The 16,701-nt window shown below is 40.3% G+C and overlaps 1 protein-coding gene across 5 annotated transcripts in view; it reads right to left on the reverse strand.

Moving 5' to 3' along the window:
* The window catches only part of OSBPL6 (oxysterol binding protein like 6), a 158,544-nt gene that overhangs the window by 6,020 nt on the left and 135,823 nt on the right, over positions 1–16,701 (reverse strand). For 4 of the 5 annotated variants that reach the window (XM_052654694.1, XM_052654685.1, XM_052654702.1 and 1 more), the window contains 6 exons: positions 9,965–10,052; positions 9,125–9,378; positions 8,237–8,374; positions 7,839–7,902; positions 6,050–6,128; positions 1,438–1,582 (listed from right to left, as the gene is read on the reverse strand). In XM_052654694.1, the coding sequence (XP_052510654.1) occupies positions 1,438–1,582; positions 6,050–6,128; positions 7,839–7,902; positions 8,237–8,374; positions 9,125–9,378; positions 9,965–10,052 (768 nt within the window). Of the gene's footprint in view, positions 1–789; positions 883–1,437; positions 1,583–6,049; positions 6,129–7,838; positions 7,903–8,236; positions 8,375–9,124; positions 9,379–9,964; positions 10,053–16,701 lie in introns of those variants that run through there. The other variant, XM_052654712.1, reaches the window with a different exon arrangement.

A 16,701-nucleotide genomic window follows, 5' to 3' on the forward strand; every position in this document is an offset into this window, starting at 1 on the left:
AGTATGACAGCACAGCCCAGAGAAAGCTGAATTTCTATCTTAACTGAGTATTAATCTATAGATGAGGAATTCTTCCCATCGTCCTGTCTTGAATTTTCCTTGGCTCCTGGATTTTAATGATTTTCAATAGGCAACGCTGGAGAAAACTGTAAAATAATTTTCATAGTAGTTGTAAACGGCTGAATTTAACCAGGAAGACCTTGTTCTGGCTCTCTTCCAGCTTCCTCTCTTCCCCTCTCTTCTCAAGGGGTCAGAAGCCTGTGAGAACTGACTCATCTGGATCCCATGGCCTCATTCTAGATGAGGTCCCAATTCCTGTCCAAATGGCTCTAAGCTTATTCCACAGCCTGCACAGGCCTTTCCTTGATTCATCTACTCAGAGGCAGATGAAAATGTGGATCATTAGGCCTGAGGGCTGGCCAAGGGTGGCGGTTTGAAGGGGTGTGGACGGAGTCTGGAAGTGTGGGCTGGACTGTCTATATAAATATGTGCGGCTTCTTGCAGTGCGGGGCAGAGACGGGCGTGGGGAGTGAGTGGTGAAGGCCGTGGGCCAGACTGACTCTCCTGAGCTGCCGGGTTTCCAGCTGAGTGTTCCCAAGTGTCCAACCTAGACTTGCAGATTTTATTTTTACAAAAGTACTTTTGTCAGTATAAACATATTTTATTTGACAGCTTGTGGGCTTGGTTTACATATTTTAAATATTTACACATATGGAATGGGGACGTCCATTTGTACTCTCACCCTGAGCTCTGCAAATATTAGAGGCAGGCCTAAATTGAAGTTTCTCCTAGACTAGAAAACTAAATACACACAGTTACTGTCATGACCCAGTCAGAGCAAATACTGATTCAGGCTCTTCAGTTCTGAGCCACATAATCAATCTGTAAGAAAAAAAGGAAAAAAGAAAAATATCTGACATCTTCTCTCGGTAGGAAAGGTACTGCTTTTTGTTGAACTTATATAAGATTATATATAATAGTGGCAAAGTTAGATAAGTTTATAGGGACTAGAAGCTGTCATCTCTACGTATCCTCAGAAAACACAACTGTGATATATTTACTTCCCTAAAATAAGATCACTTGAATATGTTGTAATCAAGCAGGAATATAAATAGAATATAAACCAGGAGACTTATCACAGGCAAGAAGTACTCTCTGGAATTTTACTAAATGAACTGACTGACTGCTTAAAAAGAACATTCTTTAAAAAGAATTCTTTTCTCTGTTTCAAGATGGTGTCCTTTTTGACTTCTACATGGTCAGCTGTCTGCATGCCTGGGGTAACTCCACCATTTTGTTCTGCTTTCTTAACTAAATGTCCATAAGGATTAATGCTACAGGACTGATTCACTTGCTGCTGTTTAAGGTAATTGCTCTATTTCTTTCCTAGGAAGCATTTTATATATCTTTCCTTTGCTATTGTATGAAATTATTTACCTTGACAAACGTGAGTTTGCAAATGCAAACACTGCTTTTGGTATTTCTAACGGTTACTTCTCCATAATGCTCTATCCATCTCCTCCCACTCAGGATGTTGTGTATGCACGTGGTGACCTTATTCCACACATAGCAATCTCCATACCTAGTGAAGAATACAACACTAATTAAAAACAATGAAGGTCACGAATATATATCACTGTTTCTACCAATGAGAATGGTTTTCACCAAAGCCTCCTTTTCGAACTTGACCTTCCTCTCATTTCTTTGCTGGAAGTTTCTATGTGGTCATTCATTGAAGGGATATGTCAGTGCTTTCAGGGTGGGGAGGGCGAGAGGCACAGCAGGGCATGCATTTAAGAAAGGCTGCTCTGAGGACAGGGCTTCACACTCTGAGTTAAGGCACAATATGTGAATAATACCTTGGGAAAAGACACATGAGGATAGATAAAAAAAATCTAATGCAATTTCTGGGGACTAAGGTTATAGAAACAGTGAAGAAGATGAGTCAAAGCAGAAACGATGCCCAATCGTGGCTGTATTTGGTGATGAAAGTAAAGTCCGATGCTTTAAAGAACAATATTGCATAGGAACATGGAATGCTAGGTCCACGAATCAAGGTAAATTGGATGTGCTCAAACAGGAGACGGCAAGAGTGAACAATGATATTTTAGGAATCAGTGAACTAAAATGGATGGGAATGGGTGAATTTAATTCAGTTCAGTTCAGTTCAGCTGCTCAGTCCTGTCTAACTCTTTGTGACCCTATGGACTCCAGGGGGGCCAGGCCTCCCTGTCCATCACCAACTCCTGGAGTTTACTCAAACTCATGTCCATTGAGTTGGTGATCCCATCCAGCCATCTCATCCTCTGTCATCCCCTTCTCCTCCTGCCTTCAATCTTTCTCAGCATCAGGGTCTTTTCAAATGAGTCAGTTTTTTGCATCAGGTGGCCAAAGTATTGGAACTTCAGCTTCAGCACCAGTTCTTCCAATGAATATCCAGGACTGATTTCCTTTAGGACAGATTGGTTGGATCTCCTTGCTGTCCAAGGGACTCTCAAGAGTCTTCTCCAACACCACAGTTCAAAAGCATCAATTCTCTGGTGCTCAGCTTTCTTTATAGTCCAACTCTCATATCCATCCATCAGATGACCATTATATCTACTACTGTGGGTAAGAATCTCTTAGAAGGAATGGAGTAGCCCTCATAGTCAATAAAAGAGTCCAAAATGCAGTCCTCGGTTGCAATCTCAAAAATGACAGGATGAGCTCAGTTCATTTCCAAGGCAAACCATTCAACATCACAGTAATCCAAGTCTATGCCCCAACCACTAATGTCAAAGATGAAGTTGAACAAATGCTTCTGTGAAGATCTTCAAGACCTTCTAGAACTAATACCAAAAAAAGATGTCCTTTTCATCACAGGGGACTGGAATGGAAAAGTAGGAAATCAAGAGATACTGGAGTAACAGGCAAGTTTGGTCTTGGAGTTCAACATGAAGCAGGGCAAAGGCTAACAGAGTTTTGCCAAAAGAATGCACTGGTCATAGCAAACACCCTCTTTCAACAACACAAGAGACGACTCTACACATGACATCACCAGATGGTCAATACTGAAATCAGATTGATTATGTTCTTTGCAGCCAAAGATGGAGAAGCTCTATGAAGTCAGAAAAAACAAAACCTGGAGCTGACTGTGGCTCAGATCATCAGCTCTTTATTGCAAAATTCAGGCTGGAATTGAAGAAAGCAGGGAAAACAACTAGGCCATCCAGTATGGCCTAAATCAAATCTCTTATGATTATACAGTGGAGGTGATGAATAGATTTAAGGGACTAGATCTTATAGACAGAATGCCTAATGACTATGGGTGGGGGTTCATAACACTGTACAGGAGGTGGTAACCAAAACCATCCCCAAGCAAAAGAAATCCAAGAAGGCAAAATGGTTGTTTGAATAGGCCTTACAAATAGCTGAGAAAAGAGAAGTGAAAGGCAAAGGAGAAAGGGAAAGATACATCCAACTGAATGCAGAGTTCCAGAGAATAGCAAGGAAATCCTTCTTAAGTGAACAATGCAAAGAAATAGAGGAAAACAATAGGATTGGAAAGACTAAAGATCTCTTTAAGAAAAATGAAGATACCAAGGGAATATTTCATGCAAAGATAGACACAATAAGGAAAAAAAAACAGCAAGGGCCTAACAGAAGCAGAAGAACTTATATACAGAGTACGTCATATGAAATGCTGGGCTGGATGACTCAAAAGCTGGAATCGAGATAGCCAAGAGAAACGTCGACAACTTCAGCTATGCAGATGATATCACTTTAATGGCAGAAAGTGAAGAGGAACTAAAGAATCTCTTGATGAAAGTGAAAGAAGAGAGTGAAAATGCTGGCTTAAAACTCAACATTCAAAAAGAAAAGATCATGGCATCTGGTTCTATCACTTCATGGAAAATAAATGGGGAAAAAGTGAAAACAGTTTCAGATTTCATATTCTTGGGCTCCCAAATCAATGCAGACTGTGATTGCAGTCACGAAATTAAAAGATGCTTACTCCTTGGATGGAAAGCTATGACAAACCTAGACAGCATATTAAAAAGCAAAGATATCACTTGGCTGACAAAGGTCCATATAGTCAAAGGTGTGGTTTTTCCAGTGGCCATGTACGGATGTGAAAGTTGGACCATAAAGAAGGCTGAAAGCTGAAGAATTGATACTTTTGAACTGTGGTCCTGGCAAAGACCCTTGAGAGTCCCTTAGACAGCAAGGAGATCAAAGTAGTCAATCGTAAAGGAAATCAGTCCTAAATATTCATTGGAAGGACTGATGCTGAAGCTGAAGTTCCAATACTTTGGTCACTTGATGTGAAGAACTGACTCGACCCTGATGCTGGGAAAGATTGAAGGCAAGAGGAGAAGGGGATGACAGAGGATGAGATGGTTGGATGGCATCACGGACTCGATGGACATGAGTTTGAGCAAGCTCCAAGGGCTGGTGATGGACAGGGAAGCCTGAAGTGCTGCAGCCCATGGGGTCACAAAGAGTCAGACATGACTGAATAACTGAACTGAACTTGAAACTGCACATTACTATATATTCAAATAAAGGGCTATTTCAATCTAACATGCTTCTGGATTTCTAGAAAATTTATGAATTGGTATGATGTAGGCACTATGTGTACCTGGGAAAACTCTCTTCCTCAAGAGTTTGTAAATACTGAAAATTTATTTTGTGGTCCTGAGAACTGCTCCCTTTCCCAACCATCCTCCATATTCAATATACCAGAAAACTCTGTCACTCAAATAGACAAAAACAAAGCAAAAACAAAATCAGTTGAATGAAGAAAGAAAGAAAAACAATCAAATGTTTGGCCTCAATGAAAACTTCAATTAAACTTGAAGATGCATAGGCTATATTCAGGGGTTCCCTGGTGGTTCAATGGTAAAGAATTCACCTCCCAATGCAGGAGATGCAGGTTTGATCCCTGGGGAAGGAAATGGCAACTCACTCATAGTCCTGCCTAGGAAATCCCTAAGGGCTACAGTCCATGGGGTCGCAAAAGAGTCATGACTTAGTGACTAAACAACAATTAACAACAACAAGGCTATATTCTCCAGAAAACAAGGATCCCATCACTTCCTTAATAAAATAACTTAAACTTAAAATAGCGCCTGGGGCTAAGCACAGCAGTGAAAGTATAAATTATATAGAAAATAAATGGCTAAAAAGAGAAATTTTCATATATAATGCGAAAAGAGACACAGAGAATAGACTGGTGGTTGCCAAGGGGAGGGAGGTGGGAAAGGATATGAATAGGAGTTTGGGATTGTCAGATGCAAACTAGTATATATAGACTAAATAAACAACAAGGTCATACTGTATAGCCTAGAGAACTATATTCAATATCCTGTGATAAATCATAATGGAAAAGAATATGAAAAAGAATGTATATATACACACACATATATATATAAAATGAAGTTACTTTGCTGTATAGTAGTAATTAACAAAGTATTGTAATTCAACTATATGCCAATACAAATAAAAAAATAATAAAATGCAAGCTAACCTGGTGTTTGGGACAGGGAGGTGCTGACTGTTGAATGGAGGGTATGTAGAGATAAAAAGGAAGCTTTGACACATATGCTAAAATTCTCATTTGCTTTTGAGGGGGGTCCAGTCTCAAAACTTTGGTGAAAACCAATGCAATACTGTAAAGCAATTACACTCCAATGGAAAAAAAACCTTAGATGAAGTTGACAGAAGCCTCGGCCATAAAGGGCAACAGCTTCTTGGCACCATCTAGAGTTTCAAAGAGCTGACTGATTCGAAGAGACCCTGATGCTGGGAAAGATTGAAGGCAGGAGGAGAAGGGGGCGACAGAGGATGAGATGGTTGGATGGCATCACCGACTCAATGGACATGAGTTTGAGCAAGCTGCAGAAGATGGTGAAAGGACAGGGAAGCCTGGCGTGCTGCAGTCCATGGGGTCGCAACGAGTTAGGCACGACTGAGCGACTGAACAATAATAAACAACAAGAGTTTCAAATGCCCATTTATGATTTAGAAATGCAGATAAGAGACCAAAAGGAAGATGAGAGCAACCTACTTTGGAAGCATGACATTCAGGGTTCCCACGGGCAGGATTTCCATTGACTTGCCCCAGAACTTGTTTTTCCATCTGATATCTAAATGACATAAGGCAGAGGACAAAAACAGTTACACTCTATATCTAATCATTTACTCTAGAAAAGTGAACTTTTATAATATACTTTACATTTTACAAAGAACTTTTGTAATCACAATCAATTCTACACTGTTAGTTCTAACATGACAAGTGCCTGAGGATGGCCCAAGATGAGATTAACTGGGAACCCCCTAAAATATCTATCTGTTTTTCCATAATATATTCTCTATATGTGTTTTCAACAAATAAAACTGGGAAAGACTTGGACTAATCTGTGTGTGCATATTCATATACATAGACTCTACTCTGCTTTAACATCTCCACAAATGCTGTTAGAGGATTTAGCTAAATGGTGGAAATATTTTATACATGTTTGTGTATATATATGGTGTATAGTAAAAGTAATTGTAGATTGTAGTATGGCAGTAACATTGATTTATATTCACATTTATTTGAAAAGTTACATGACTTGGGAGAACCAGTATAAAAAAAACAAAGCCTCTAACTATAGATGGGTAAGATTTGTGAGAAAGTGAGATTAACTTAATGAACGTGTTCCTGTGCTGGTTGTTAAGATACTACTCAGGGCCCAGAATTTTATCTCACATAATGGATTTTTGTTTTACTTGCGGACACTCAGGTATAACTGAGCTTGTGTATTATTGTCTGGTCTCGGTTTTGATGAGATAAGGAAGCTTAGGGCTCTCTCCACAAAATTTCTGACTCTTTGTTATGAACAAGAAATGGCTTACTTTCTTAATCTGCACTAAAGCACAGTCACGGTGCTGCTCTATCATTTCATATCATTTTTAGGTTGAGGATGTGTGCGTGAGAAGAGTCATACAGTGATCAGTGGAGTGTCTTTTCAAATGTGAGGGAATTATTCACATTTAATGGTAAACGTACACATGAATGATGGTGCAGATGGTAAAGAACTGGTCTGCAATGCAGGAGACCTTGGTTCCATCCTGGGTTGGGAAGATTGCCTTGATAAGGGAATGGCTACCCACTCCCGTATTCCTGCCTGGGAAATCCCATGGACAGAGGAGTCTGGCAGGCTACAATCCACAGGGTCACAAAGAGTCGGCCACAACTGAATGACTAACACTTTCACTTACATACATACATACATACATACATACATACATAAATATATACTTTTCTTTCTAGAAGGGTTTTGAAACTTTTTATCCTAGGTGAGTTTGCAACATTCTAACTTAGCAATGGATATTAATTTAATAGAGACTTCAATTCAAACCCCCAAGCCTCAGTGAGTTAAAAAACAGAAATTACTGCTATGTATGTGTCTCTCAATAGACTGTGAGCACAGATGATGTATAGCAGAGCTTTCTTTCAGGATTAAGATCTATTTGTACACCTTTAAGAAGCAAGAAGACAGCAGATCCAATCTTCATGCCACCAATGCACACAACAAGGCACAATGAGGTTAAGAGGTTGCCCTGAGCTGGCGCTGTCAGCATAGCGCCCTGTTGTCTCACAGGGCTGTGCTTCCTAAATAAATAATCCCATCTCCCAGGTGACAAGGTTTCATATTTCAATCAAGAAACCTAATCTCTCAAACTGAACTCTATGCCAATTACCAACATTTTCTGAGTTCTAAACGAAGAAATCTAAACTGAGTACTCTGGAAACTAGCAACTTTCTTATAGGCTTATCAATTGGATTTTGAAGTTATAATTGAAATACAAACCTTGCCAAAACACAAAATTCTTGGATTCACAGTGACAGGCAGAAATGGGTGGATGATGGCTAACCTGAAAGTTAAAAACAAAAAAAAAAGGCAATGACATCAGTGTTAAAACTTCCACAAAGGATCATTTCTCGCAACATGTATTTGGCTACCCCCAAATAAAAGTTATTCAACTTATCCATCTCTGTTATTGCATTAGTCTCAAAATGTGTAAGTAAATTACCAAATCTTACAACTTCATGCTTAAAAACATTTAGAGGATGTAATCATATAGATAAGCTAAGTGAATTTTCTGTTAACTAGTACTGTAACCCATCTCAACCAGATGTTTACAAAAACAAGCTACAAACAGCCCTCCTACAGTTTCTGCACAGAAACCTGAGTCCAGTGGCACTTACTTGTTCTGAGAAAAATCGGAATCCTTTGTCCTCTCTAATGCATTCATAAGTCTCCCCAAGGACAGGGTTGAATGGCTTACTTCCTGCTCTGAAATAGGTGGAGCAATATCCTGAAACTGCAAATGCAGCAATAAGAACCTGTTAAAACATTTAAGAAAGGAAAATAATATAGGAGAGACTACTTCCAGGTCTGTTTGTCCCTTATTCCTCTAGATTTTATATACCCACATCACTGGGTGCTGATTTGATGATATCTGCATTTTCTATTACTTGCACAGACTCTTCATATACTCATGGGGAAAAAAAAAATAAATGAAAATGCAGTTAAACTCTTTGCATGGGAACCAGCAGGCAACTGAGGCCAAATATTCTTCATTCATCTGTCCATCCAATTCCTTGGGTATTACAGAGTTCAAAGGTTCTGAAAGCCAGGTTATGCCATTTACACAATCTTACAGGAAAGTTGTGGCTGCTGGTGCTTTTCAGAGGGCAGGTCAAGTTTTCCAGAGTCACATGCAGTAAAGGCCAGGGCAGAGAACAAACAGGAAGTTACCTTCTCAGACCCAAGTTCCTAGACAAATGAGCTTCCCTGGCATTCAGAAAAAGCTGATAAAGCAAGGCCAGGCATGTCTTAAACCTCTAAGAAGTGTGATGCCTTTACATTCTAACTTCAGAACCACTCGGACCCAAGAGTAAGTCACAAAGAGTATATCTTTCAATAGAGGTATCTAGAGCTTTTTTGGCCCTGCCTGGTTTATGAAAATGGATTTCTCTTACCTATGCAGTTAAGAGTATTAGGCAACAAGCAAATGCACTATCCTAATGAATCTTCCCTAGCCCAGGTCTAGGGTTGGCAAATCCAAAGGGCGCTGCTCTGCTATTTATTACCATGCGCTCGTAGGGACTGTCAGTTTCCGAAGCCTTGTCCAGGAGCTCACTGTATTCCATTTCCTCGCAGAGATGCTGCAGAGTATTGAGCGGCTCGTTTAGCTCCACAGGCATGGAGACTTTAGACAGGTCTTTACCAATGTTGTTCCTCAATATATTCCACAGGTTAATGTTACTGGTGTCGGGACAGGGAGCTGGCAGGCACGTTCGACGTCCGTTTCGGAAGGCTCCTCCCGTAAGCTCCCCGTTCAAGACTAGAAGAAGGAGAAAGATGAGAATCACAGTGAAAGATATTTTGCTTTTCTGATTTCCCAAAACCTGGGAGGGAAAGAACCCTTTCAAATAATTCTGACTGTGATACATTTCTTAAGCCTTCCTTACACTCTCCCAAGAGTGAACAGAATTATTTCAATACAAGGTTGCTGATAAATGCACAAAACATCAATGTATAGTTCTTTCTGGTGTTGTTTCACGACTCGTGGGATCTTAGTTTCCCAACCAGGGATTAAACTCATGCCCCTTGCCTTGGGAGCTCAGTCTCAACCACTGGACTGCCAAGGAAGTCCTAAACAAGTAAAAATTTTAAAAACTAAATATAAATACATTTAATTACAAAGGACTCAAAAATTTTTGGTTTGAGCAAGAACTAAACTTTTTATCTTAATCCTCTCCCTAACAAATTTTTTAACCATTTTCACCAGATTATACAAATATAAATTTTATTGAACAGTAAACTGCAAAAGAACAATTAGCAAGGGGGCCAAAATGATTGTTCATTGAATCATCAGCATTGTATCTGGCACGTAGACAGGACAACCTCGAAACTCAGAGGATGCATACTTTGCCGAGAGATGTTGTCTGCAACACTGGTGTTGTCTTCAGATATATTATCACTCACATCACTGATGTAAGACTCATCATCTGAAGCCTAAGGAAGAGAAGACCATAGAAAGGATCAGAATGTTCATTTAGTCTTGACATTTCAAAAAAATTAAACAATTAAAAACAACAGGGTATTGTTCAAATGGAAAGCAGAGGTCATAGTGGGAAATATATGTGGTACATGGGCAATGAACACCTTAGGGTGTCCCATGAGCCAGAATATTGGACTGTCAGGAAGCAGCTCTTATCTTTAAGCAGCTTTCTATCTTAAGTTGGGCTCAGAAGTTGGGAGAGGCTAGTACATAACCAGAAATGTTTCAATACAACACAGTAAGAATGTGCAAAAAAGGAGACTCTACAAATCCCCACAGAGGAGTCAGGAAAGGTTGCTGGAAGAAATAATATTTTAACTGGGTGTTGGAGGACGCAGAGTTGCCCAGTTGTTAGAAGCAGGGAAAAAGCACAAGGAGAAGGGATGGTGTACAAAAGCAAGGACCGTGAGAAAAACATTCCTTCTAGGACTGTTAAGAAGTCAAGTGGCTGTAACAGAAGACGGGGCAAAGATGAAGGGGTCTGACTGCGAAGGGCTTTTCATGTCAAAGTAAGGGTTCTCATATAATTGTGCATGCGTGCGTGCTAAGTCACTTCAGTTGTGTCTGACTCTATGCGACCCAATGACTGAGCCCACCAGGCTCCTCTGTCCATGGGATTTCTCCAAGCAAGAATGCTGGAGTGGGTTGCCATTTCCTTCTTCAGGGGATCTTCCCAAGGGACTGAACCAGTGTCTCTTATGTCTCCTGCATTGGCAGGCAGGTTGTTTACCACCAGCACCATCTGGGAAGCCCTCACATATAATCGTATGAATTATTAAATGCAAGGAAATGACAGAGTCATATCTGGTTCTCAGGAAGACACTCCGCAACTTGTCCTAGGGAGCGCAGATAACAGGATCCTATGTAGATCTGGATAAGAAATACTGACTGATTTCACTAAGACGCCCACAGTAAGGTTCATTTCAGGCAGTACAGCTGCATTTGGGAACCACATTTAAAGTGTAACAGACAAAATCTGGCAGATAATTTGGGGGCAGGGAAGAAAGATTTAGGGATACAGAGAAATCGAGAATTAAGCCATTCTCTACAGGAGAAAAATACGGAACTAAAATGAAACCAAGATTCACATAAGAATAAAATTAAGGGCAACATATGTATTAAGGGGATTTAGAGACAGAGCAGATAAGAAAACAAAGAATTACTGTATAGCCATTCAGAGGAATGGGAAAACCGATGTTTTTACTACAGGCAAGAAAGCTGTTGATACCTATTCACTGTCTTCAAAATGGAAATATGTTATATTTTTTCTGAACACAAAAACAGAACACTCTTATTGTAAAAAATCAGAAATTACATGAAGGTAAACAGATGATATGGAAATCACCTATCCTGTGATCTAAAAGAAATCACTTTCAACATTTTGTAGGTTTTACTCCCAATTTCAAAATGCCGATATAAACACACAGATACATCTATCTTTAGATACTGAAAAAGCAGATGGGTTTACATGCTATTTTATAGTGTTCTGAATATACTCCCATTCTCACAAAAACAGCTCTCCATTTTTACTTAATGGCAGATAGTTACATAACACAAAGAATTTAACCAACATTCATGTGGCATCCAGTTTTTTTTTTATTATTTATAGACAATACTTGGATGAACAACCTTGGAAACATTTCTGTGAATCTGCTTGGCAATTTCATTAAGATTTATTCCCAGAAGTGAAATTGCTGGGGCAAGTGAGTCACTCTTAGGCTTCAGCCCTCCATTGCCGAATTGCTCTCCTGCAAGACTGTACTATATCAGTTTATTCTCACCATCAGCTTATGAAAGCACCCATCTCTCCCCGACTTAAACATCACACATTATCAATCTACATTAGTATCTATCTACCTAACACACATAAAATATCTCTTTCTACAGTCTGAACTTTATCTTTAGTGAAACTCTCTTTCACACGCTTTTCAGCTCTTCATATAAACTGCATCTTTTTTTCTAGTTTGCAATTTCTTTTTAAATGTTGCTTATGCCATTTTATGGTCAGGTAAAGGTTCTAAAATTTGTATATAATAAAAACAATCAGCCTTTGCCTTTACAATTTCTGAGTTTACTGCTGATATTTTTAACAGATTTGGGAAGAGTTGATATACTTAAGGAGACAGAATTATAGGCAGAATGATTTTATGCATAAATGAATAACTAGTTTTGTTTTTGTACTCTGAGAAAGGCCATAAAGATGGCAAATTGAGAATAAAGTCTTTTTCTGACTTGTATTTTCCCACTGCAGCAGGCTTCCATTTTCCCATGACTGCAACAAAATGGAAGTTTAAACCTGCAGGCCCATGAAAGCCACACTCTGAACCTTGATAGAAATAAAAAGTAAATCAAACTCTTCCATGTGATTACTCTGAAAAAAGCTAATCACATCCAGAGATGTTAGCGGAAATAAATGCCTGCCCCAACCTAATTCATATTGCATGTATGTTTACTACATGAACGTTTAGAAGCTATAAACAGTCTATCCTCTTCAATTTCTAATTTCGCTCAAACTAATACATGATAGATATGGTCCAATATCCATATCCACATAGAAAGATCTGTGTAGAATATAAAATAATTCTACAATTACAGTGGGTCTTTAATAAGATCTTTATTATCGCATGTGTGAACAGTAGCTAAGCCTGGGCAGGCTGGCTGTGGTCCACTCATGTTATCCCGTATATGAGGATACAGGATAATATGCTGCAGTATTATAATAAAATGATTAATATATATTTACTTTCTCTCCCATGGTGAAGAAGTCTTGGAGCCAAATATTTCTCTTTAAGGGGTTGGGGATTCAAAAGAACTTGGGAAATATTTTTTTCTAAACGTGACTATTTAGAAAAATGCAACCATTCAGCATTGCAGAAACACATTTAACAGTAGAGACAAAGAAGGAGATCATTCTGGAAATAAGAAAGAGCATTTTCTTTAAAAAAGAGGAACTTATGTACACCCATGGTGGATTCATGATGATGTATGGCAAAACCAATACAGTATTGTAAAGTAAAAAAAAAAAAAAGATTAAAAAAAATAAAACAGAGGTTGTACATTCATTAAATGAAACACACAAAGAATTTTCTCTCAGTCACAGAAAATGTTAATATAAGACAGCTAAGGCCCAGGTTTCTCAGATTAATCATGTGTAAGGTGTTAAGCATTCCTTCCTTCATTCAGTTAGCAAACATTTTCTGAGTTCTGGGCTCACAAGAATGTTCTAGTGCTGCGGACAGAGTGCTGAAATCTCTTCCCTCACTCCAATGGGTGAAAGTGAAAGTGAAGTCGCTCAGTTGTGTCTGACTCTTCGCAACCCCATGGACTACAGCCTATCAGGCTCCTCCATCCATGGGATTTTCCAGGCAAGAGAGAGACACACAATAAACATGAAATATATATTCTGTTAGATAGTGATAAACACTATGGAAAAAAATCAGAAGGGACCAGGCAAGCAAAAGGTCAGGGGCAAGAAGGAAATGGCAGCCCTGCGGTGTAGCCAGGGCATCCAGGGCAGGCTTCTTGCAAGGGGACTTTTGAGCAGACTGAAGCGAGTGAGCAATCTGACCGCATGGCCCTGGAAGTGTTCCAACCAGGGTGGGTGGGAACACAGAGGCCCAACAGCCTTTGTCAGCTGTCTTGTAGAATGTGCAGTTGAGCCCATCCTGCAGCTGCGACTAGATTCTCATGCATACAGTGAACCGACCAGGTGGGCTGGCCAAGTCTATGGTGTGGAGACCCGAGGAGCCTTCCGGGGGCACCTCATCACAAGGGAACTCAGAAACCTGGACAGACGGAGCTGCCTCAGGAACAAGTCTCAGCCAAAGGGGAAGAGCAACCTTGAGAACACTGAGGTGCCTGTCACTTGGGCCTATCTCCTGGTCCAGCCTCTTCAAATACTTAAGACTGAGTGCTGTGATAAAGGGAAGAGATTTGAGTAAAGAAACAGGCATTTTATGAAAACCTGTAAGATACAGTTGCAAGGAACAAACATATAGTTCAGTTCTTTCCCATGTGGGTTGTAGGAGAGATTTACTCTTCTTGTATCAGCAAGGGACAGGGGGTGTCTGTAGTAAACTGACAACTCCAGGAAGTACTCTGTTGGCCTCTGGATGGCTCCAAAAGAACAGTGGTTCCAAGAGGCTGCAGCTGAGAACAGACTATGAGTCTCTGTACGGTAGCTAAGGAGTTTAGCGTCATCCTAGGAACACTGGGGAACAGAGATACCATCAGATTTTGCATTTTGGAAAGGTTAACCAGGCTGCCCGGTGGAAATGGATTCAAGGAAAGAAAGTGGGCAGGAAAACTAGTTATGGAGATTGACAGGGTAATACAGGTGGCAGCTGATGCAGGATTGAATGGGAGGAGTGGCAGTGAAGCTTTTCTTAGGAAAACATATGTATCTGAGATTATTTAGGTGACAGAATACAGAACCTGATGAGTAAATCAATGTGGGTGCTGGGTGGTAGGAAGGCAGAGGAATGAAGGGAAATACTGAGGAAATTCAGGTATTTGATGTGAACACTTGGGTCGAAAAGTACTTAGAAAGGCAATATGAGAAGTAGAGGTAGGCTTGTGTTTTTCCCCTTGGGGGGTGTGTGTGTGTGCATGCGTGCACACGTGTAAGGCGGTTGTTAATTACTTCATTTGGACATGCTGAATTAGAGATTCTGTAGAGCACCCAGATGGCAGTGTCTCACAGGTAGGTGGTTAGGTGGATCCCAAGCCAAAGCCTGCTTTCTCTTCAGACCCGCTTTCCTCCTGAGCTGTAGACCTAAATATCCAAAAGGCTGCCGGATACCTCTGCTGAGAGGCCTGATAAGTTCACGGTGCCTTAACATGAATGGATCATCTCCATGCGCCTCTGTCCTTTACTACCTTGCCCCTCTGCTGGCCAATGGGCTCACTCTTTCCCTGTGGTGGCACCACCACCTTGCTTGGACCCATACAATAACCCACCTCACATCTTCATTTCTGTCTTGCCAGTGGCTGGTGCAAGTGACAACTGGGCACCCAGGCAGATGTGCCCCCAAGAGCTTAGACATAGGGCAATTAGGTTGCTCTCAGAAAGGTATGAGGTCACCAGATGGTGGGTCAAAGCCTAGATAATGTGCAGTCAAGTTTGCTTGGATAAGGACAAGCAATGGGATCCCAGAAAAGGGAGAATCAGAGAAGAAATAAATACTGGGAGCACGTCTCCAGCACTGTGGTCCCCAGGGTGGAGACTGACTCACAGACACTAATTCCCCACCACATGAGACAGCATCCCTGTAATGGAGATGAAAGTTTGGAGCAATTACATCCTGGCCCTCGCAGCCTTCAGCTCACTTCTGCTCCCATTCCTTCCTTGCTCACAAACCTCCTAACCATAATCAGGCTTCCTGGGCAGATTTGCGTCTAGGGAAAGAGACATGATCAGCAAACAGGATTATTTTATCTATCTGATAACATCAACTGTCTACGAATAATTAAACTAGTTTCTGCCTTATGAATGGGAATATCTGTGAATCTGTTAATCTATGACTTGGAATCTGACAGGCAGATGCTTAGTTTGATGCGGTAACAAATTTAGTACCTGATATAACAATTCTGCTTTAATTTTTCTCCATTATCAAAGCGATATGTGTTCATTATTTCTATTTTCTAAAATCACCCGTAATTCCAAATGTCCGAAAGGAACTACTACTAATCGTCAGGATGTTTCCTTCCAATCTATTTTCGATGCATACGGAAATAACATCTATCAATAATTTCATCTCCTTTTGGACTTCCCTGGTGGCTCAGATAGTAAAGGATCTGCCTGCAATGCAGGGGACCCAGGTTCTATTCCTGGGTCAGGAAGGCCCCTTGGAGAAAGGAATAGCTACCTACTCCAGTATTCTTGCCTGGAGAAATCCATAAACAGAGGAGCCTGGTGGGCTATAGTCCATGAGGTCACAAAGAGTCAGACATGACTGAGCAACTAACACTTAATTACTTCATTCCCTTTTTGTAAAAATGTATTACAGATTTGCAATCTCAAACGACAAAATTAAACAATTGTGTAGGAAAGAGTTTTGGTTGCTTCTCTCACGCCAAAAAAGAAAAAATTCAAGTGTAGTGGACCAAATTTCAGTAAAAGAATTTCTGCAACCTGACCAAGACCTTGCCAAGATTCATGAGCATGACAAGCAATCCAATAAATCTTTAATGGCAGCCAGTGGTGGTGGTGGTTTAGTCACTCAGTCGTGTCTGATTCTTGTGACCCCATGGGCTGGAAGCCCACCAGGCTCCTCTATCCATGGGATTTCCCAGGCAACAATACTGGAATGAGTTGCCATTTCTTTCTGCCAATCTTTCCAACCTAGGGATTGAACCCGGGTCTCCTGCATTGCAGGCAGATTCTTTACCACCAGGGAAGCCTCATGGTAACCAGTGGTAACCTCCAAAAGCCATAATTATCCAACTAGATATATGCTAGATATTATGCTTCTAAAGTCAAATTCAGTCTCTGGCAAAGATATGTGTTTGTATGTACAAATAAGAATTTGTATTTTTCTTATGCTCTCATTCTTTTTATATTTATTTGCTAGTCTCCTTCTATAAAGAGCTGTTATCACCTAT

Source organism: Budorcas taxicolor, chromosome 2 (genome assembly GCF_023091745.1).
Source record: "Budorcas taxicolor isolate Tak-1 chromosome 2, Takin1.1, whole genome shotgun sequence".
Taxonomy (NCBI): domain Eukaryota; kingdom Metazoa; phylum Chordata; class Mammalia; order Artiodactyla; family Bovidae; genus Budorcas; species Budorcas taxicolor.